Genomic DNA, 24,164 nt, shown 5'->3' with positions numbered 1-24,164 from the left:
GCAGTTTTGGTATTTCTGCTTGCTTTCCAAGCTCTTTATTTCCCATGCTCTCTCATAAGCTTGGCTGAGTTGGGGGTGAGTCAGGAAAGACTCTTTAAACATTAAAGTGAAAATGCCTGCCTACATTAAACTTCTTTGGAGGTGCAGGTAATTTCTTGCACAGGGGTTACCTCCCAAGTGAGGATTCATTGAACCTCTTACAGACAGCAGATGTCTGCTACCTGTTGCCCTAAGCTTGTTTTGGTGAAATAAGTTGAAGGAAATACTTGGTTTGGTTTGATTTGATTTGATTTGGGGACTGTGCTGGGAATAAAAAAACAAAGTTTTTATGCATGTGAGCACATTCTGTTACCACTGAGCTACATCCCCAGCCCTGGTCATGTTTTAAATATCTAGAACAAAGGGGACCTAGAATATATAAAACTCTAGATTCTTCTAGCAGTGCACATGCATGTGCGCGTGCGCGCGCGCACACACACACACACACACACACACACACATTCTGCTTTCTAAAAGACAATATTAAGATTTTTGGAAAACCTTTGTAATGAAAAGGTATGCTGTGTGATTGATTGGGTATGTTAGCCCACACTCATGATCTCAGCACAGGCAGAGACAGTAAGATGGGGGTAGATACTGAGTTCCAGGCCAATCTGGGCTATATATCGTGAAATTGTGTCTCAAAAGTAACAAAAAGAAGTGTGCAGCCAAATATGGTGATGCATGAGGAAGCAGAGGCAAGAGGGTCTTGGTGAGTACCAAGACAGCCAAGGGCTACATAGACGCTGTCTCAAAAACAAAACAATTAAAGACAAATGTGCATTGGGTTAGGTTGTACAATAGTAAACATCTGCATTTTCTCACCCCAGGTCTGTCTTACTTAGAAAACTTTTCATATTTTACCTCTCAAAAATCTTACTTTTGTCCCAGAAATTCTCATGAAATGTATCATAAAATCAAACCACTGGTAATCCTTAGTGACTGTAGTACTACTAGGACCTTATACTTTTATTTAAAACATATTAAGGCACAAAAATGTATTTTAATGTACTTTTACACGAGTATATATGGACAGTCACGTTTTTAAATCAATAAAAAAATGAATATTTTCAGAATTTAAAATTAAAATTTTTTGTTTGGGTTATTTTGTTTGTTCTGGGTTCTTTGGGATAAGGGAGAAGAGTGTCCATGGAGAGGGGGCTCAGGTACTAAAAGCACATACTCCTCTTATAGAGGTCCTGAGTTTGTTTTCCTGCACCCATATCAGGCCACTCACAAATGCCTAAAACATGAGTTCCAGAGCACCTGGCCTCATCAGCACCTGCATATGGTGTACATATCTGTACTCTGATACACATACATAGCATAAAGTATAAGGAATAAATGTTAAAGCAGCAGCAACTACAAACTTTTCTAACATAGGCTGGCCTTGAACACTCAATTCTCCATTCCCAGCCCTCTAAGTGCTGGGATTATAGGCATGTGCTGTCATACATACCCAGCCTGTTCCTTTCTGAACATAAAAGAAAGAGTAATAGCCAGATTCCTTCTTTGCCTGTTCTAGCTAAAATTTAATGCCAAGGACCAGCGTCAGCCTGGAGAGGGGTTCCTGAGAGATGGGGTTGTCTAGGAGCAGCAGCAAAACAAATCACTGCAAGTCAAATGGTGGGTTATAAGCTGACAGCAGCCTGTGTTCTGCTCAAACAGCTTCCAGACTCTTCTCACCGAGTTCTGCTTTCTCTGGAGATCTCCAGACCGCTCTCTGCTACAGACAACTTTTTTTTTTTTTCAATTCTAAAAACTCTGGACCTCTCATCTCTAGCAGACCCAAAGCCCAGTCTTTTATTTTATATCAATTCAGTCATTACCCCTCTTCTCTTTTGATTATCCCATGAATCAACAACACGTGCCCCAGCTCCTTGATTCTTAGAGGGAGACAGCAAGCACAAACACAGACAATAAGCTAGCTGGTTGGCACCCCCAACACCCCCCTCCCCACATCCTGAAATTGCTGTTGCTACCAGCCCCAGGCCTGGCTCTAAACTCCCTCTGTCCCAGGCTGACCTTGAACTCAGAAATCTGTCTATCTTTGTAAGCATAAACAAAAAACTTAGCTGGATGAGATATTGTCCTGCGATCACCACTTTCTAAATCTTTTTATCTCCTTCCTTAGTATTTTTCTGACAAGCTCGCTCATGGTGCAGCTGCCTCTGTTCCTTTAGATCCATGAAGCTGCTTGTACAATTCATATTGCATCCTTATATTTTTGCATAGTTGAGAAATTACATATTTTTGAACTCATGTTTTTAGCTTGCTTCCCCACAGCCTTAAGGGCTGCCCTGAAGGTCACAGTGTTCTGCCATTTTGCTGAGATACAGACACAGCCTTGCATGCTGGACTCAGTGCTGTCTCTGATTATCATGGAGTCATTCATCTTGGCAAAGAAGACATTCCTTGAAGGAGGAATGTGAAAATACGTGCACTATTATACAAACCTTATGCTCATAGCAACCGTCAACACTCGTGGAGGCCCATGCCCTGCTGGCTCTGTTCCAGGATCAGGAAGCATGCCATTCCATCCCTTACATGGCCTTGCCGGACTCAGCTAATTTATATATTTGAAAGTCTAAATAAGTGTTCTTTATGTAGGTTTAGGGAGGTACAGTTCCATAATGACTGTGCAGGTGATTGCCACCCAAACAAATACATGTAATACCAAGGCACTAGTTCTCCTGTGCAAGGATGACACAAATTTGTAACGCATTTCATATTTTTGGTAGAATATACACTAAAAAAAAGTGCTAAAAAGGCATTTGAGTAGCCGGGTGTGTTGGCGCACGCCTTTTAATCCCAGTACTCGGGAGGCAGAGGCAGGCAGGCAAATTTCTGAGTTCGAGGCCAGGCTGGTCTACAAAGGGAGTTCCAGGACAGCCAGGGCTATACAGAGAAACCCTGTCTCGAAAAACCAAAAAAAAAAAAAAAAAAAAAATGCATTTGAGTGCTTGCTGAGAGTTTCAGATGCTAAGGGGATTAGCATCATGGTTGGGAGCATGGTGGCACATAGACAGGGGTTGGAGCTGAGACTTTTACATCCTGGTCTGCAGAGAGAGACTCTGGGCTTATGAAACCTCAGAGTCCACTCTCAGTGACACAATTCCTCTAACAAGGCCACAGCTCCTAACCCATCTAATTCTTTCAAACACTTCCATTCCCTGGTGACTAAGCATTCAAATATATGAGCCTATGGGGACCATTCTTACTTAAACCACCACAGGTAGTGTGTACCTGTGGTCCCCGTCCAGGTACTTGGGAGACAGCTCACTCATGGGAGCTCAGGACCAGCCTGAGCTTGTGTGCGTGCACATGTGTGAGTGTGTGTGTGTGTGTGTGTGTGTGTGTGTGTGTGTGTGTAAGTGTTATAAAATTAGCTGTAATACACTAATGCACACTGAACTTCCCAGGAGCAAGTCAAGATTATACTAGAATTGAAATCCTGAAACCCTTTTGGTAGAATATACACTTAAAAAAAAAGGTGCTAAAAGGGCATTTGAGTGCTTGCTTAGAGTTTCAGATGCTAAGGGGATTAGCATCATGGTTGGGAGCATGGTGGCACATACACAGGGGTTGTTTCTGTGAAAAACATAGAAATTGTAGATACAATGCATTTTGTGGTGCTCTGTGTTCACCAGATCTTACCCATACAGTCTGCACACTGTGTGGAATTGCTATTATAACCATCATCGATAACACACATTTCACAGAGAACATTTTTTTTTACAAGACATTCCAGAAGGGCCACAAACAACCAGAGAGCAGGCTAATAATGACAGTGTGTAAATCTACTGGCACCCGGAAAACAAGAATTCATTCCCAGCTTATGAGAAACCTGTACTTTAGTCAGTTCAAACACCCGAGATGGTAGAGTTAAACTATGACCTGGGGCCTGAGGCCCACAGGCTGCAGCCTTCTTAGAACAGTCAGATCTCTCCAGGGGTCATGACCCCATGAGGGAATTCATTAGGAACTTTTTGCAGTGAACTGCTGTGGGAAGAAAAAAAATCTCGATAATACAGCAGCAGATTTGGAAAAGCGTAGCTGAAAGCAAGAAACATCAAGGTTGCTGCAGTTCCACCTACTGAGGGAGCTGAGGCAAGAAGACCTCTTGAGCCCACAGGTTGCAGACCTGCCCTAGCAACAGCAGACCTCAGTGAATAAAGGAAATGAAAATGAATCAGGCTGATCTATGTACAAATATTTTAATAAATCACAGCACAGGGTTGCTACCTACCTCAATGGTTTATATTCCCGGATGAAAGACACACACACAGCCTTTATATTTTAATATGCCTTATCAGCACAATAGCTGGGCCACTGCCTAACCTCAGTGCTGTTAGAATCTACCACCCACCAACTCCAAGTTACTACTTACTAATCTCTATGTTCCATCTTGGCTGGCTGCTCTTAACTCCAATTAGTCAGCCCTCTGGGCCACATTTTCTTGGCCCAGAGTCCCAGAGCGCTTTCTTTGTTTCTCTACCCCATGGCAGCTCTTGTCTCATCTGTCCTGCACTCTCTTAAGGTATGTTGACACCGTTTCCTCAAGCTTCATGAGGTCTCAAGTCCCGGAACCCTATATCCTGCCTCTCCATCTCTCTCCTCCCCAGCTATTGGCTGATGGCATCTTTATTTACTAATCAGAATTAACGGGGGTTGGGGGGGCAGGTTCCCAGAAGGTATGTGCAGACCCTCTCGTGCAAACTAATTTGGGGAACCCAAATTAGCATTAGAGTACAAGCAGCTACACTGGTCTGTAGCTCAGTAAGAGTTTTTGTCTAGGATATGTGAGACCCTAGGTTCTTCATTTCCTTCCCACTGGGGGGAAATGTACAGCGTTCCTGAGTTCCATCCTTAGAGGCAAAGTAAATTAATTAAAAAAAGGAAGAATGACTGCCAAGGAGACTGGGGATAGACTAGTAATCCACAAGCATTTGCTCTGTACCTTCTACCGCACTGCTGAGATAGGCTATATAGATCTGGGAGAGCAACTTTCTAAGGATGTATCCTGTCTACTTCAAAATCAAGTTATTTTAAGCAGCGTATTCTAGGGCCGGGGCATGACTCAGTTGTAGAGCTCTTGCCTGGCAGCACAGGCAGATGAATGGATGGATGGATCATTTAAGACATGCACTTGACATACAAACATTTTGTAAAAGGTAGTCTTCAAGTTAGATTAAAGAATTCATTTTAGCTAGGCATGATCGCACACACCTTTAATACCAACATGCAGGAGGCAGGGGCAGCTAGATTTCTCTGAGTTTGAGGTCAGGCTTTTACATAGTGAGTTCCAGGACACCTAGGTTACATAGTGAGACCATGACTCAAAACAAACAAACAAACAAAAACAAACAAAAAAAACCCCCAAACCAACAAAAACCAAAACAAACCAAACTAACCCCCCCCCCCAAGTATAAATAAATAAATAAGAAAAAAATATCCAAAACTAAACTAAACAACCCCAAACCTCCACAGTTCCTAAGGGGCTGGTTAAGATGACTCAGTGAGGAAAACATGCTAGTCACCATGCCTAAAAACCTGGTTTCAGTACCCAGGACTGACAGTAGAAAGGGGGAGTCAACTCCTGAAAGTTGTTCTCTAACCACACATACACTGTGGTGTGCACAAGCACACACGCACATACATACCCTAAATATTTTTTTTAAAACACACACACACACACACACAAAACCAAAAATGTTTCTTAGAAAATTATCAACGATGTTTTGATTTTAGGCACAGATTCAGACAAAAGGAAATAGACTAAATAATAAAAATGTTTAAAAATAATTATTCTGTTTATACTTAGCTAAGAATTAGTCAATATTAATAGCACTCACTGGGCTGGTGAGATGGCTCAGTGGGTAAGAGCACCGACTGCTCTTCCAAAGGTCCGGAGTTCAAATCCCAGCAACCACATGGTGGCTCACAACCATCCGTAAGGAGTCCTGGCGCCCTCTTCTGGAGTGTCTGAAGACAGCTACAGTGTACTTACATATAATAAATAAATAAATCTTTAAAAAAAAATAGCACTCACTGATCTTCAGAGGACCCATATCCAGTTCCCATTACCATGTCAGGAAACTCACAAAGAAAGGTAACTCCAGCTCCAGAGGACCCAGTGCCCTCTTAAGGGCTCCTAGGGAACTGCATGCATATGTGCATATACTCAGACACGCATAGTTTTAAATAAAGTCCCAATAATAAGCCAGGCGTGGTAGTACACACCTGCAATACCAGCACTCAGTACATCTCCAGAAGCCAGACAAGAGGCTGAAGATGGCAACAGCTACACTGTTAGAGCTATGAACTGGGGATGACCCAAATGTCTAGCACTAGGAAAATGGATGAGGACATTGTGGGTTATCATGTACACCTGTGAAGAATAAACCAGAAGTACGCGTATCTGAGAGGCTGTGTCTCCGTTACTTTTCTATTGCTGTGAGGAGACATCGTGGCCAAGGGAGCTTATGAGGAAAGCATTTAATATGGCTCATGGCTTCAAAGAGAGTCTGCCACTGCCACGGTAGGGTGGGGAGTGTGGCAGCAGACAGACAGGCATGGTGGTATTGGAGCAACAGTTGAGAGGTCACAAGTTGAAGCAATGCGGCAGAGCCAACTAGAATGGTATGGGCTTTTGAAGCCTCACAATCTTCGCTTAGTGACATACCTCCTCCAGTAAGGCCATACCCTCTTCAGGAGGCCACACCATCTTATCCCTCCCAAACAGTTCCACCAACTGGGGACCAAGTATTCAAATATATGAACTTATGGGGGCCACTACCACACAGCACAAGCCCAGAAAACAAAGCAGTTGCAGAAAAAAAAAAATCCTTTATATACATACAAACATGGATACACCCAAACATTAATATATAAGTTGCTATGTGTGTTTGTGTGTGTGTGTGTGAGAGAGAGAGAGAGAGAGAGAGAGAGAGAGAGAGACAGGATCTCACTCTGTATCCCTGGCTCCCTGGCTGGCCTGGAGCTTACTATGTGGGTTAGACTGGCTTAAAACTCACAGATCTACCTGCCTCTGATTCCAAGTGCTAAGATTAAATCCCCATGAACTGAGTTCAATTCCTGGGACCCATGTGATGGGATGTGAGAATGAATAATGCAAGTTGTTCTCTGACAGCCCCTCAAAGCATGCACACACACACAGGCACACACACACACACACAGAGGAGAGAGAGAGAGAGAGAGAGAGAGAGAGAGAGAAGCTGAGATGATGCACATAACTACACGTTGATATGTACTCAGACATTAAAACAAACATATAAATGTAATTGTAAAATAGAGGGCTAGGGAACACAGCTCAGTTGGTAGAGTAGTTAACATCCGCCAATCTCAGATCCCCAGTGCTGCATAGGCCCATGGATGGTGGTACACCTCTGTAGTTCAAACCCTTGGGAGATGGAGGCAGAAGGACAAAAGCTCAAAGTCTGAGACCAGACTGGGCTACATGAGCCCCTGACTCAGGAAGAAAGTAGGAAACAGGACAATAAAAGCACCAGTTCTCCTTTACATGGTGTAGATGGTGTCACTGGAGCTGGAAAAATATAGCCAGTTGAAGCACTCCAAAAGATTTGCTCTGAAGTACTTCAAAGCAGCTCCCCAAAGCCACAGTGTGATTAGCCTTGTTCATCACAATGAGGTATTTGATGAAAGCATTTATGGAAGTCAAATGTGTTTCTGGAAAAGAATTTCAAATACTATGCCACTCTTCTTACAGTGACGTAAGAATATAAGCAGGAGGTCGGAGTGCTTTAAAAGATACTTTAGCAATCATTGCAACTTGCTGTTATTTAGTTTTACTCAACTAGCAGTCTGGAATCCATGAGTCCATGAGTCACTGACATTTCCAGATCTCAACCCGTCAGGACTTAAAATGCCATATAGGAACACGTTTACTGACTTAATATAAATAGGGAATAGCTTTTTATTTCCAAGCAGTGTGTGGGAACAGGGGCCTGCATTCTCTTCTATCTAGAAGACAAGACAGGGGGATGTCAACTCAAGAACAGACTGTGCCACTTAATGAGACCCTGTCTTAAAATTGACAAAGAGGGTTAGTATTGTACCTCAGTGACTGAGTTCTTGCCTAGCTTGCTTGTGCCTATCAATTTGTTCCCCCCAGCACTTCAAATGCATCTACCCACACAAACGATCCATATTTGTTAGGATTTTAGGAAATTAAAATTGAGCTCCAGAGATATATCATCACATTGAAACATAAGCATCTGACACTTTTGCAGGAGAGGGAAAAAATTTATCACTTCCCCACACTGAGAACTGAGTTTGTGGATGGAGAACCCCAGGCTTTTAAATCAAATCACACAAAATCCATTAAAATCCCAGCACTTGGGACAGAGGCAAACAGAGCTCTATGGAGTACCAGACCATCCAGGGTTGCAGTGATACTGTCTCAAGCAAAACAACATACCCCAAAGAAGGGGATGTAAGTTAGTCGTAGAACATTTAGAACATGGGATCAGCTCATGTACACACACACACACACACACACACACATGTTTGGCTGAGTGCATTGGAACATGCCCTTAGTTCCAGCACTCAGGAGGCTGAGTCAGGTGGATCTCTGTGATAAAGAAACAATAAGAGGCATCTACAGAAGGCAATGTGTCTCCTAGAAGGGAATGTAAGGGTGGAGGCAGGTGGATCCCTGAAGCTCATTAGCTAGCCAGCCACTGAAACAGATGAACTTGCGATTCGATTCAGTGAGAGACTGCCTCAAGAAATAAAAGTGGAAGGGCTGGAGATGGCTCAAAACACCAGCTGCTCTTCCAAAGGAACAGGGTTGTATTCTATATGGTAGCTCACAACTATCTGTAAATCCAGTTCCAGAGGATTCAATATCCTCTCCTGATGTCCACAGGCACCAGGCATCCAAGAGGGTCCCAGTCATATATGCAGGCAAAACACACACACACAAATTTAAAAATTAATTAATATAAAAAAAAAGAAATTAACTGGGGAAAGACATCTGTCAACCTCTGTCCACCACACACTGGCACAGGTGCATGTGTGTAACACACGCATACAAACACAAAGTCAGGCACACACAAGACATGAGTCACTTTCATTAATTTTCAGAAGTAGATTGCCTATGTTAAGGGTTCCTTAACCTTTGGGTTTTTTTTCCCATAACCTCTAACTTTGGATTAAAAGATTCACTGCTCTGCTGGATGGTATGGCGCACACCTTTAATACCAGCACTTGGGAGGCAGAGTCAGGCGGATTTCTGAGTTCAAGGCCAGCCTGGTCTACAAAGTGAGTTCCAGGACAGCCAGGGCTACACAGAGAAACGCTGTCTCAACAAAACAAAACAAAAAACAAAAAACAAAAAATAAAAAAACAAAAAAAAAAAAAGAAAGAAAGAAAAAGATTCACTGCTCATGGGCTGGAGAGATGGCTCAGCAGTTCAGAGCACTGACTGCTCTTCCAGAGGTTCTGAGTTCAATTCTCAGCAACCACATGGTGGCTCACAACCATCTGTAATGGGATCCAATGCCCTCTTCTGGTGTGTCTGAAGACAGCTATACTGTACTCATATACATAAAATAATTTTTTTTTTAAAAATAGGACTCACTGCTCACATGACTGCATTTAAAAATAGAATACGGGCTGGGGTGGTTCAGCAGTTACGCGTCCAGAGTTCATTTCCTCATTTCCCAGAGCATAGATGGTGGATTACAGCCTCTCAGAGCTCAGGCTCCAAGGTATTCGAGGCCCTCTTCCGGCATTCGTGAATAAATGGAGACCCAAGGGTGGCTATGATTTCCTCCTCAAGAGGGGGCTTTAGCCAGGAAGTGGTTGCACACGCCTTTTCTTTTCCTTTTCTTTCTTTCTTTCTTTCTTTCTTTCTTTCTTTCTTTCTTTCTTTCTTTCTTTCTTTCTTTCTTTTAAGCAGGACCTTTGGAAGTGCAGTTAGTGCTGTTAACTGCTGAGCCATCTCTCCAGCCTGGTGCATACTTTTAATCCCAGCACTTGGGAGGCAGAGGCAGGTGGATTTCTGAGTTAAAGGCCAGCCTGGTCTACAGAGTGATTTCCAGGACAGCCAGGGCTACACAGAGAAACCCTGTGTCGAACCCCCCCCTCCAAAAAAGGGGGGGCTTTAATAAAAAAGACACAGAGAAAATCACTGTAATTCAAATTCATGGTTCTCTTCCCAAACTAAAAAGTTTGCATGAATGTTCCTCCTAGCCACAACAGTTGATGAAGAATAAGTTGCTTTAACGTTTCTACAACCTCAGAAGAGACTTGAAATCGATGCCTTCAGTTACTTCCTTGTCAATAAGGAGTGAGACAAGAACATCTTTCTTGTTCTGTAATAGTTGGCAAGAAAAATGTGTGTAGTGTGGGTTATAAAGGAGGTGGTTAGCTATCTCTAATTACCTGATTATCTTTGCTGATTAGGACTGTGAAGCTTGTTGTGTCCTGCCCTGGGGGCAGGAGGCCTGGTTTGGCAGCTGCCACAGGCAGCATTAACTTGGATCTGCAGCCACTTTTGCAGAGTTCAAGAAAGACTGTCAGAACCCAGTGTGTTTAGAGGACCAGGACTCAGCCAGAATTACTGATCCAACTCGGTCAGGAGGAGAGCGCCAGAAATAAATTTCAGAAGCCAAAATATTATGCCAGAAGATGCATCTTGACGTGGAGAGCACCGAGCAAAGCAAGGAGAAGCAATCAGAGGCAGGGAAATGTCTAGAGGACAAGGTCTCCACCGAGGTCTGACATAGGGAATCTTGCCCTTGTCTGCATGGAGGGGTTCTTAGCTCATGGTCTGTTGCTGTAACACAGGACCAGAGCTGGGTACTTTATTTTATTTTTGTTTTTTGTTTGTTTGTTTGTTTTTTGTTTGTTTTTTTGAGATAGGGTTTCTCTGTGTAGCTCTGGCTGTCTTGGAACTCACTCTGTAGACCAGGCTGGCCTTGAACTCAGAAATCCGCCTGCCTCTGCCTCCAGAGTGCTGGGATTAAAGGTGTGCACCACCACTGCCCGGCTGAGCTGGGCACTTTAAAACAAACAAACAAACAAACAAAAAACAAAAAAGGTTTGTTTAGCTCACAGTGTTGGAAGTTCACTAGCACTGCGCCAAGCCAAGGGTAGTGGCACATACCTTAAACCCCAGCACTTGAGGCATAGCACGGGTATGGATTGGAGAAGTGGTGAAGGACCTCATGGTAGACAGCTTAACAATGGCTGCAGTGTAAGAGTGAAGTGTCACGTGCAGAAGAGATGGGGGAAGTACCAACCTCTCCTATAATAACCTAACCCTCTTAGGGGCTAACCTCCTCCAGGAGATCTCCATTAATCCTTATGAGGGTGGTGCCCCCCAGACCTGAATTCCACTAATCTCTTAAAGGTTTCATCATGTCAGTATCCCTGAGGAACAACAAGCTGCCAACATACAAATTTTTGGGTGATATTAAACCACAGTGGGTGGTATTTTTAAAAGGCTTATTGGGAGCCCCACATGATATCAAATGCCAGCACTCAGTAAGGAGAGGCAGATAAAGCTTGAGGTCACCCTGGACAGAGCTACATAGAATCTGTCTCAAAACAAAACAAAAAACCAAACCAAACCAACCAACAAAAAGAGAGGAGAGAGAGAGAGAGAGAATGAGAGAGAGAGAGATTAATTTGGTTCTATAACTTATTTTGGGCAGTGGTTACATACCATGTGTGATTTTATAACTTGTTGAACGAACATCTCTTGTGTTAGATTTCTATTCCTGTAAGAAAATACCTGAGTTAATCAACTTAAAAAGAACAAAGGGTATTTTGGCTTGCAGTTTCAGGTGCTTAAGCTTGGTTGGCCCATTGCTTTGGGGCCATTGGTGAGACAATAGATTATGGCAAGAATAAAGTGTAGAATAAAACTGCTTATGTTATAGCCAAGAATAATGAAAGAAGACTCCCACATCTCACAGTTCCCTATAATCATGCATCCAATAACAGATCCTTTGACACATGGGCCTTCAGAGTACACTCAAAATCCCGTGCAGTCTTTGTATTGATCATGTGCTGATTATACTTTAAAAAAAAAAATTAGAAGCAGGCTGGTTTTTTGTGAATTTAAGGGCAGCTTGGTCTACAAAGCAAGTTCCAGGACAGCCAGGGCTACACAGAGAAACCCTGTCTCGAAAAACCAAAAAAAAAACCAAACAAACAAACAAACAAAAAAACAGTTACTTTGAGCCAGCATGGTGTTTTCTTCCCAGCACTTGGAAGGCAGACATAAGCAGATCTCTGTGAGTTTGAGGTCATCCTGATCTACACAGCAAGTTCCAGGATCCAGGACAATTAGAACTATGTAGTGAGACCCTGTCTCAAAAAAATAATAATTTTTGGATTTTGAGATAACGTCCCTCTCTATAATCCAGTTAACCTGGAATTCACAAAGTGGCCCAGGGTGGCCTCAGATTCACAGTGTTTCTCCTGCTTCATTCAAGGACTGGGATTAAAAGTGTGTGTCCTCATGCCCAGCAGGAACAAGTTTATTTATTAAAAAAATTAAATGTTTTTATATGCCCTGTTTTTCCTGCATGCATGCATGTCTGTGTGATATTTCAGATCCTCTGGAACTGGAGGAGTACAGGTAGTAGTGACCTGCCATATAAGAATTTTAACCTGGGACTTCTGGAACATCAGTCAGTATGCATAACACAGGGCCATCTCTCTAGCCCCCATGGGGCCAGTTTGTTTTTAATAGATACAGAATACCACCAGCCTCTGACAATATTTCTATATAAAAGAAATACATTCTCCAATTTGGAACCTTTACAGCAGTAGCGTGTTAGAATTGTGTGTGTGTGTTCATGTGGGGACACCTGATAGGTGTCTCCCACTGATAAAGCTAGACTGTTGCCACTCCGCACTAGAAACCCTCCTGTTTTTGTCTCCCCAGTGCTGGGATTAGGCATACTTATCCAGTTTTTTACATGGGCACTAGGACTCTAGATCAGGTCCCCATTGTTACAGGGCCAAAACACTACCCACTGAGCCACCTGGAAGCCAGCTAAGCCAGAACTCTTATGTTTTAAAAAAGATTTATTTTATTTCTGTGCACTGGTGGGTAGTTGCCTGTGAATGCAGGTGCCTGGGTAGCCAGACCCTCAAGCTGGAGTTACAGGCAGTTGTGGCCAGCCTGACCTGGGTGCTAGAAACCAAACCGAGGTATTCCACGGTAGGTAGCAGCATTCACCGTTAATTGCTCAGCCATCTCTCCAGCCCCAGCCTGAACTTCTTGATTCTCAGCTTCTGAGAGATGTCAGTCATATTCCAGAGTGAGGGGCTTTTCCTTCTCGGGCCCCCATGCTTTCAAAGGCTACAATTCTATGATCAGTGACCAAACAATGAACAATAGTGTACTCAATGCAGGCAAACTCAGGTTCTTTCCCAAAGAGCCAAATTCTCAGAACTCAGAGGTCAGCTTGCTGAGGAGAGAGATCAGTCAACCCAAAGGAAATGTCACACATATACACAATGAAAATCAGCTAATGTGTTTTCTGCCACTATCTAAACATGACAGGAAAACAAAACATAAAGAGAATTTGAGGTTATATTTACTTATTTCTTTAGTATGTGTGGAGGGGATGTGTGTCAAAGACAGCTTGTAGGAACTGGTTCTCATCCAGTAAGTAGATCCCTGGGGATTAAACTCAGATTGTCATAGCTGCTGGCAAGTGCCTTTTCCCCCTGTGCCACCTGACTGGCCTTTTTGGTTTTGTTGTTGTTGTTTTTGTTTGTTTGTTTTGAGACTGGATCTGGTTGTTGCCTTGGCTGGCTTCCAACTCCTTATGTAGCCGAGAATGACCCTGAAGTCCTGTTCCCCTAGCCTCCACTTTCAAGTACAGATATTACAGGCAGTGTGGCCACACCCAAGTAATGAATATGTTTAGCACATGTACTTCTAGTTCCCAAGACATGTCTGAATACTTAGGAGTAATAAAAAGCCTTGCTTTTAAAATATTACTTCAGGAGGGTCATAACCATGCATCTGCAACATAGGAAAATGAGTACACGGTATAACTATGTACACCTAAGATGTTCCCCTTTATTTAAACCATGTGCATTTTGTTAGAATTTCTGGTGGCTAGAATCTAGCCAAAGCATTCTATTTGAAGGTGAGAGAAAAATCAACTGATGTATGGAAAGTACTTGGCTGTTAGACATTCAACTAAGCCAGTCTCAAAAAGTAACAAATGTGGGCCAGGAATGTGGCTTGCTGGGGTAGATCATTTGTCCAGCACAAGCAAGGGTTGAGTCCCAAAAGCTCAACAACAACAACAACAAAGGAACATACTAGACACACACACACAGGAGAGAGAGAGAGAGAGAGAGAGAGAGAGAGAGAGAGAGAGAGAGAGAGAGAGAATCCAGTAAGGTGCCTGCAAGTGGCTCACACCAGGAATCCCAGCACTGGAGAGGCAGATGCCATTTTCAGCCCAGTCTGGGCTGTGTAGTGGAACACTTTTTTCCATGTAATCCTATGGATTATAGTGGCGATTTAAAACAACAAAAAACTTTTCTTAAAATTTCTGATTGTGACATTTGGTGGCCCTCCTACTGTGAGTCCTTGGAACCGTGTGAAGGACTTTCTCTTCCTGGGCAAAAGTTTTTGCTAACACTACAGACATTTTAAATGTAAGGCCTTCGTTGATGTGGAAACCCAAAGGTGAACAAGCAGGTTCTTAAGGGCCCCTGGCTAAGGAAAGCCCGTCCCATATCTTATCTTTTCCTACACAGCAGGCTTAAGGTAGGGCTTCAAAACAAAAGAAGCCTTCCCCAGGGGAAGGAACCTCGTGAAATCTGCATTTCTGAGAGGTTCTTTGGGGGGGGGGGGGGACTGAAATTTATCCCTCTGATTCTTGACTTCCCTTTCAGACTAGACGTTAAATCGCTGTTGACTACAGTCCAGTCCTGCCGATGGGGAGTTTGGGACTACCGACTGCTTCCAGTCTCCTCGCCCAAGTAGATGCTACCGTGAAGCTGGGCTCTTCAAAATGGCAGCTATGGTCAAGTTCCAGAAAGATCTGATATCTTTTTAACCCAGTTGCGAAATATGGGGCGGTACCACTGCAGACCCAAAGGAGAAAAGGCCGTTTGCTCAGCTGGCCACATGCTCCAGCACTTCGTGCTAAGCCGGACCGTGGCCACCTCGGCTACCCACAGCGAGAGCTAGCGCGCTCCTGGGTTCCGAGGTGAGGTGTCGGAAGGTGCAAACCACCGCGGTAAATCGCACCTCCAGGTGGTTTCACCGACGCTAAGAAGCCCTTATCGCTCCGATCCGATCGGATAGGTGGGAAAACGGCGCTGGTCTGCACTTCTAAGTTCTGAGGTCCACTCTGCCTTGCGTCCACAGAGCTGCGGACCGTTTCAGCAGCCTACACACTCTCCTAGCAGGCGGCCATGACAAGGCTCCCTTGGCGCGAATTACAGGGGAGACCCAAGAAACACTTAAAAAAGAAAAAAATTCCATCTCAAAGATCCGAAGTGGAGTTATTAGGGTAGGGTTGTGCAGTAACGCGGAGACTCACTCGAGGAACTGGGGACTGAGGCGTCAACACCTGGACACAAGAGACAAAAGTTAGAGGGGTCCCACCAAGGGGGTCGCCAGCACGCTTTCTGCCCGATTGGCGGAAGCGCTCAGACTTTTCTTTATGGCGTCACCGAGTACCTGCCTGTAGGAAGGCTCCAGTTGCGTGACGTCACGCAGCACTGACCAATGAGCGGCCCGAGCCGGTAGGCCCCGAGGAGGGTTGTGGGCCCTTCTTTTTGTGAATGAAGCTCCACGGAACATCCCTCCTGGGGGTCCCCGGGAGCCGCGGCCCGCTGAGCTCGGACGCCCCGGCAGCAGCGTCCCAGGGAGCGCGCGCTTTGCTCCAGCCACCGGCCAGCGCTGTGGGGCCCCCGGGTCGCGGGCGGCGGGAGACGCAGCGCGAGGACCCGGGCCGGGTTGCCGGGCCATGGTCGCGGTCCCCTGACGGGCCGCGACCGCCTCCATGAAGCGTAAGAGCGAGCGGCGCTCGGCTTGGGCCACCGCGCCCCCCTGCTCACGCCGCAGCTCGTCCTCCTCTCCCGGCGTGAAGAAGAGCCGCAGCTCCACGCCGCAGGAGCTGCACCGCCTGGAGCAGCAGGACGACCTGTACCTGGACATCACGGGTGAGCCCCGCCACACCCCCACGAGGCTCGCGCCTCCTCGAGCCTCTAGTCGCCCGCGCGCCCGCGGTAGCAACTTTACCGGAGATGGGCCGAGGGGTCACCCCTGCAAGTGAGCCCGGCCTCGGGAGCGGGGCGGCTCTGCCCTCGAACCCACCTCATCCCGGGATGAGCCGGCGCGGTTGTTCGTTCCCACGCGAGTCCGAGCCTCTGCTGAGTCCCGCTGGTCTTTGCTGTCCCGAGGGCCCAAAGCCTCGCTGAGCCTTAGCAACGCGTGGGATCCGGCCCGAGCCCCTGGCCGTCCGATGCCCCCCCCTCCCCGGCCCCCCGCCATCGCGCCCTCTCAGGCCTCCTGAGGGATCTTTGCCCTCCCTCTGGTGCTTCCAGAAAGGTGTCACGTTGATGGCGTTTGAACCACCAAGTGTGCTAAGAGCTCAGAGGTGTCACTTTTGAGAAATCCCCGCCAGCCGGAGCGGGTAGAATAGCCGCTTTCGAGGGTGATTTTTTTTCTTAGTGCCTCAGTTCTTGAAGACGAAAGAAATCCGTTTTGGCAGCCGCTCGGTTTGCCGGGGTTGATAGAGAAGCCAGAGCTTTGCCTTCGTTGTACTGATGTACGTGGAAAAGCGTTGTCAGCTGCATAGCTGTCTGCGCGGTTGAAGGAAGGTGCCGCGTTTTCTGGGGCGGATGGTGTCCACCTCTTCGTGGGGTTTTAAGAAAAGGTTTCCAAGACTTGAACTTGGACTTTGCTAGGTGGGCTCTCGATTGGTGACAACATTTATTTATTTAGGAAGTGTCTAGACAAACAAATTTAGTAGAAATTATATTCTAGATTAATGGGCAACTAGAAAGTAAGACCGGTTTTTAAAGGAAGCTGAGAGGAGAGGAAAGGTTTTTTGTTTTAGCGTTTGAAGGAGGAAGACGAAGGACTTGTTTTAACTATAGCCCCTGACTAGTGTCTGCCCAGGTCTACGGGTGTGTGACCCTGAAGGAGGAGACACCCTTGCCCGGATTCCTTCCAGAGACTTCGTGCTGGTTGAGTCTGCACATTCTTTCTGCTCTTTTTTGTATGGGGCAAACTTATTCTCGTATAGCTCTAAATTGTAAAGATACACGGAGTATACTGAGAAAACTTTGTGGCAAAGACAAAGGAGTGCCCCCTAAATGTAACAGATGTTGCCAAGTTCTTGTGAATCTTTCCAGAAATATCCTTCACTGGCACACATATGTATCTATTCTTTGCAAACCCGTGCAGGATGGTATACGATTGATTTTTGCATTGCTCCGCACCGTACTTCATAGCAGAATGCTAGCCTCCAATTGGTATGTTCAAAATCTCATTTGATTTTAAATGCTTTGTAAGCCAAAGGGTGTGTGGCTTTAAAGGGTCAAACTATAAAAATGTTTATGGATTTAAACGCGTTTATAGTTTTAAATGTTTTATGAACATTTTAGACAGTTCTCTGTTGAATATTTAGGTGATTTTCAACAAGAAAAATTGTAAGGCCGGGTGTGGAAGCCCATGCCTTTAACTCTAGTACTTTGGAGGATTGATCTTTGTGAATTCAAGGTCAGCCTTGTGTACTTAGTGTTCTAGGGTCTATGTAGAGAGATCTTGTCTCAAAACAAAAAGAAAAAGAATTGTAAGATTTAGGCAGTTCCCAGTCAGAAAAATTGTTAGTGGATCTGAAGCCGACATTCAGGGCCTTTGTGCATGCTAGGCCAGCTCTTCAGTTCTGAGCTAGGACCCACCAAAAGAATATTGAACCCAGTCATTGGGGGAAATCTTTCTCTTTCATGGGGATAAAGTGTAATTTGGCAAGCCTTCCTGAGGAAGTCATCAAAGAAATAACGTTTAAAAAGGTCAATAATACTAAAGGAGCTTATGCATTTTATGCACAAAATCAAAATACTGTCCAGTTACAAGCCTTGATAATGGAGCAATCCAGACTTAGTGCAAGATGCTGCACTAGCTCCAGGGGACAAGGCTTGCAGCCCTTCAGTGAGTAAATTCAGTTTACAGAAAGAAAGAAAGAAAGAAAGAAAGAAAGAAAGAAAGAAAGAAAGAACCAACCAAACAAGAAAAATCCAAGACACTAAAACAGTCTGTTTCTGTGTTATTTGCTAAACAAATTGAAGTAATTGGGTTTTTTCCTAAATGACTTACTTGTATGCGTATGCATGTGTGCCTGAGTGCATGTATGTGCACCACATGGATGCAGAGCCTCCGGGAGCTAGAGTTACAGGGGGTCAAGTCCTGGGGGGGCAGGGGGAACTTGGTTCCTTTGCAAGAGTAGACATCTCTCAGCACCATGCACCCCAACACCTTTAAAAACATTTGGTCTCATTTTGTAGTCTAGCCCAGCTTGGTACTCACTAAACCACACCAGCCTTAAACTTGAGATCCTGCTGTTTCAGCCTCCTCAGTGCAGAGGTTACAGGCATCAGCTAGCTACCATGTAAAGTCACCGAGCTCAAATTACTTTAATTTCTTATTTTGTGTGAGGTAGGAATGGAGGCAGGAAGGTATAAGGCTCTGCGCTTAGCAAAAGGCAGCTTGGTCCCTTCATTTACAACTTGTTTTCCCATCACTCGTTGTTTTATTGCTATTTGCTTTTTGAGACAGGGTCTTACTATGTATATGTAGCAGGCTGGTCTGGGACTCTGGGTAGACAAGGGTGGCCTTGAACTCACAGAGATCTACTACCAAAATGAGATATATGAGCAGTTTTTAATCCTTCACTTTTAAAAAAATTGCTTTTTTACGTTTTGTGCCTTGGGGAAGGGGAAGGGAGGGACACACACACACACACACACACAGAGAGAGAGAGAGAGAGAGAGAGAGAGAGAGAGAGACAGGGATATTTCACTCTTACCATGACTGTATGTGCAAACCAGAGGACAGCCCTTGGAAACTCGTTCACTTCTTCATGTTAGTTTCCAGAAATGCACGAAGGTCATCAGGCCTGGCTGTAGGCTCTCTTACCAGCTGAGCCACCCGGATGTTCTCTGTTTCACTGCCCAGTGCTGTCCTGTTGTATGGCCAAGTCCTGATCTCCTTAGCAGTCGTAAGTTGGGATTTGGGAATATGTTAGGTTCTATGGCAAATGGCTGCAGAAGCAACTGTGGGTGGAGTCTTCGTACTTCTTCATACATGTGTGACTCTGTAAGTGAATTTTAGAAGTGAAAATGTTGGGTCAGCATTACACAGTGGACTTTTGGACTTGTGTGCATATTGCCACTGTGCACATTCATTCATGTGCAGGCCTTTGCAGGGACAGGCTTTCGTCTCCTTTGGATGCATAGCTTGTTGCCATGTGTGATAACTCCATATTCTCACATCTCGCTAGGGTGCTTTCACTGTCAGCTTTCCTATCTTTGAGGTGCCAGTCATTTCTACGTCATCTTTACTAACGCTTGTTCCTGAGCAGGAAGACTTTTGTAGTAAGACATGGTTTGGAAATATTAAGGCATGCTGTCTGTTTTGCCTGCTCTGCCCCTAAGGCTTTCCTAAAACTTACTGTGTAGCTGAGGATGACTTTGAATGGCTAAGCCTTTTGCTTCCACCTGAGTGCTGGGGTCATGAACACGAATCATTGTGCCTGGTGTCATGTGATGCTGGGGACTAACCCAAGCTTTGCATGCATCCCAGGCAAGCGCTGAGCTCCAGCTCTAGTCCCCAAACTCTTTTACCCCAAAGACCCTTTTGTAAAAAATATTTTTCAACAGGGTTTCTCTGTGTAGCCCTGGGTATCCTGGAACTAGACCAGGCTGGCCTTCAGCTCACAGAGATGTGTCTGTCTCTGCCTCCTGAGTGCTGGGATTAAAGGTTTGTGCCACCAACAAACACCCAGCAATCCTTGATTTGTTTGTTTGTTTTTTTGTTTGTTTTTTGTTTGTGTTTTTGTTTTCTGAGACAGGGTTTCTCTGTGTAGCCCTGGCTGTCCTGGAACTCAGAAATCCGCCCGGGATTAAAGGCGTGCACCACCACAGCCTGGCAACCCTTGATATTTTTATAGCAGCCTGTTAAACATATAAATGAATTTCTGCCAACACCAGGGTCTTTTGACTGTGCGCTGCTTGTCCATTGTAGATGTTTGCATGATCACTCTTGTTCTTGACTAACTATAATTATGACTAGCCTCATTTCTTTGGGGTTTACTCCTATCAGAAGCAGACCTACTCAATAGGGGTAGAATTCCCACCCCAGTCCACTCAGCGTGCTTTGTTGTTACTGTTTTTTGTTTTGTTTTAAAATTGAACTGTATTTCTGATGTACCATGAAAACCAAATCTAAAGACTGTGAACTGTGCACCAAATGCCCTGAGATACTAAAAATGCCAGAGGCTGCTTCAGTTAGTTAAGGAACCAGGGAGAAAAGAGGACTTGAGTTTTTAGTGTGTTGAAGACTGTAAGACTCGGAATTGGGGGAAATCAGTGAGAAAAATCAAAGGACAAAGGAATTTTATCTTCCTATGAACTCTTTGGTGCCAGAGTTCCAAAGCTTTTTTCAATTATCAAATAATTAAAATAGAGCCTTCCTTAAACGAGCATGTAGAGGTTCCTTACTTTAGTCTTGTCTTTTCTCCGCTTTGATTCTCTTCTTTCTTTCCCTCCACCCCCCCCCTTTTTTTTTTTTCCCGAGACAGGGTTTCTCTGTAGCCCTGGCTGTCCTGGAACTCACTCTGTAGACCAGGCTGGCTTTGAACTCAGAAACCGCCTGCCACTGCCTCCCAAGTGCTGGGATTAAAGGCGTGCACCACTACCGCCCAGCTGGCTGACTGGGGACATTTTTAAGCAATTCAACACAGCTGCAAATCTGATCGTCTCAGAGTTGATACAGAACGTTTGATTTATTTCAGTATTTTATCTTTTAAGTTTCTAATTATTGAAGAAAATTAGTAAATAGTTACTATTGGCTGACTAAAGACTTTGTTTTTATTTTTTTATGCTTGTTTTTAGAGACAGAGTCTTTACTCATGGAGGTCAGTATACCTTGAAATTGATAGGTAGCCAAGTATGACTTTGAACTTGTGATCCTCATGCCTTCACCACCGTAGTGCTGTGATTACAGGCCTGGTTTACACAGTTCTGGCGATTAAGCCAAGAGCCTTCTACTAGGCAAGGGCTCTACTGACAGAGCTACATCCGAAGCCCCTGTTTTAAGTTTCTTTATTCTCCCTCCTTTTAAGTTTCCTAGGATCTACCATGGTTTAGTATATATCATAATAACTTACGGAAGAATCTCTAGTTGGGGTCATGCTAGTCTAGTCGTTTCCAAGCACTGGGCATCTTGTGGGCAGCACAGGCTCCTCAAACAAATGAGAGCAACCAAAGCAGCACCCCTCTCCTCTCTCTAGGACCTTTAAAATTCACAGCAGATGTCATTGGCTTGGGATGTTTATTCATTAATTCAAGAAGTGTTTATTGAATGCTTACTATGTAAAATCCTCTTGCATATTCATTGTTTGCCCTGTGGGAGTGTATTTTTCTGGATAGAAGAGGAAATACTGTGACACAGAACACAGAGGACAAAGTAAATCCATTTCCATTGCTCCTGTTGTAGCGGAGGAGAATCTCCTCGACATGTCCGTTTGTCTTTGCGCCTGCAATGTGCTTGTGCACTCTTACCTTTGTTGCATCCTGTGAACCCGTCTTGATTTCTCTGCTTCCTAGCTCTAATGCATCTTCTAGCTCTGGCAGTTCCATCACACACAACATAGGCAAGGAAGTTAAGCCTCAAATGTTATTTCTTTTATGGCTTTATAGTGGCCAGGCAAGTAGGTGAGGAGGAAGTGGTGCAGGACCAGCCCTAAAGCCAGGGAATCACCAGCCAGCGGTCATCGGCTATGTTCTGTGTTTATAAATGATATTGGAGAGAGCTGAGCCAAAACCACACTGAGAATTCCTAGGATGTAGGTAGACGGCACTGGTGCATGCTGATAACAGTTCTGGAAAAATTCTGATTGTGAGTTATAGGAAAGGTGCTTTGTGGGTGTGCAATTTTTAACATTTTAAATTATGTTAATTCTCTCTCTCTCTCTCTCTCTCTCTCCCCCCCCCCGTCCCCCGTATGTGTTTGTTTGTTTGGGAGTGGGTGGACGTATGCCAGTCAGAGGACAACTTGCAGGAATTATTTTTTCCCTTCCACTGTGTGAGTCCTAGGGTTTGAATTCAGGCGGTCAGGCTTGGCAGCAAGCACCTTTACTGATGTATCCATCTTCCCAGCCATGTGTGTGTTTTAAATAATTTCAAGTGGTTATCTAGAGATAATATGACCCTTCACTTTCCCACGAGGATGCCATCAAATGCTGGAGATTAGAGATTTGGGCAAATGGATGGTCTCTGTTTAATAAAGCTGTGACTGCCCAACTTTTCCTTTTTCCAACAGATACAACTGCTTCATAGTTGTACAAAAATTACGTGGCAGGTTTCACGTTTGCCAGCTCATCCCGCGCCCCCTAGGGAAGCAGGCATGTGGTGACGGTCTCTTGGTGAACAGCACCTGCAAATTGAATTTAGAACTGAGAAACTAGTGGATTTGGACAAATACACAACACAGATACAGTATGCAGGTCGTCCTCCATGTGTGCTGTTTCCCAAATTGACCACAAGCACGGGCCCAACTTTCGGACACGTCATTTATTCAACAGTACCCATTGAATACTATGCTCAGGTGCTAGAAATAAAGACCCGGGACCAGGACATCTCTGTTCTCCTGTATTTGTTTTTGTGTTGAGAAAACAGAACTTGGAAGGTGAGGGTGAGAGATAGGGGATGGCAATCGAGTGCTGTGCTTGAAATCTGCGGGGCAGGTTTTGAAGAGCGAGGTCTCAGGCTGAAGTACTCAGGAGGAACCCTTACTTGGTCTCTGCCAGTCACTTGGACTGATTGTTCACAACCTTCTGGAGCCCCGATTCTCCAGTGTGTCAAAGATGAAATAAAGGGGCATGCATGGCCTGGTCTCCAAATGCCTGGATTGAGGCTCCAGGGTTACCCAGGTAACAATGGTGGGGTGGCACCAGGTGACAGCAGTGGGGTGGAGGTCATTCTGCGTGAAGGCTCCTCTCAGCTGAGATGCACAGTCCCCTCTCCGTGCCTCAGCACTGAGGCAGTGAGTGCTGCTGTGCTGACAGCTCTCAGCTGCTACACTGCTGGCACAGGATGTGTCAGAGTCAGCTCTGAGGCCAGCCTTCAGAGACACCGAGTGCCCTTTAAAGACTTCAAAGAGCACCAGTACACCAAAGCTCCGATTTCGCATTGGAGCTGTTATCCTGGAGTGCTTATAGGTTGTTAGTTTAGTCATGTCTCAATGCTGAGGCTTCACTTCACTTGGGAACCACAGGTAGAAGGTTTTAGAAAGCAAAACAAGATACTGAGCCAGTGACCATTTTTTCACAATTGTTAATGGCAAGCATGATTGTGTCTTAGCATATCTCAGTAGACTTAGTATTCCACAGATAGCCACTCAATGGTTTGATCTGGGGTTGTTTACAGAGGTGAAGTGGGGGCCTTACAACAACAGACATGGACAACAGAGGCCCTTCCATTACTTTATCCGTAGCAGAGACATGTTATGTGCAAGGGTCAAAGCTGGAAATACATTTTTAAAAATTATTACGAACTAAATTTTTCCCTTTCCATTTATCTGTGTGTGAGTGCACATGCCCTGGGTATGTGTGAGCCTGTTATCTCCTACGTGGGAGACTCTCGTAGACCACTTCTGAGGTTTATCTGCTTAGCTATCTTCCCAGCCCCAAATTAATGTCTTTATTTTTATATTTATTTGTTTGAGGTAGGGTATTCCTATGTAGCCCTGATTGGCCTGGAGCTTATTACTAAGTGGACCAGGCTGTTTTCAGCAGACTCACAGAATTCCACTTGCCTCTGCCTCCCAAGTGCTGGAATTAAAGATGTACTTAGTTGCT

At 44.8% G+C, this 24,164-nt stretch overlaps 1 protein-coding gene and 1 long non-coding RNA gene across 3 annotated transcripts in view; one reads left to right on the top strand and one right to left on the bottom strand.

Annotated features, from left to right (window-relative positions):
* Positions 1–10,223: 10,223 nt before the first annotated feature.
* On the bottom strand, positions 10,224–15,669 carry LOC110307656. Its single transcript, XR_002379453.2, has 3 exons — positions 15,618–15,669; positions 11,756–11,810; positions 10,224–10,400 (listed from the first exon to the last, which is right to left on the bottom strand). It is a non-coding gene; the product is annotated as an uncharacterized LOC110307656 (long non-coding RNA).
* Cdc14b (cell division cycle 14B) overlaps positions 14,970–24,164 on the top strand; it is an 88,015-nt gene continuing 78,820 nt past the window's right edge. For both annotated transcript variants that reach the window (XM_021179892.2, XM_021179891.2), the window contains exon 1: positions 14,970–16,242. In XM_021179892.2, the coding sequence (XP_021035551.1) occupies positions 16,083–16,242 (160 nt within the window). In that variant the 5' untranslated portion in view covers positions 14,970–16,082. The remainder of the gene's footprint in view (positions 16,243–24,164) is intronic.

Source organism: Mus caroli, chromosome 13, assembly GCF_900094665.2.
Source record: "Mus caroli chromosome 13, CAROLI_EIJ_v1.1, whole genome shotgun sequence".
NCBI classification, from domain to species: domain Eukaryota; kingdom Metazoa; phylum Chordata; class Mammalia; order Rodentia; family Muridae; genus Mus; species Mus caroli.
This window is presented reverse-complemented; position numbering and strand designations above follow the sequence as displayed.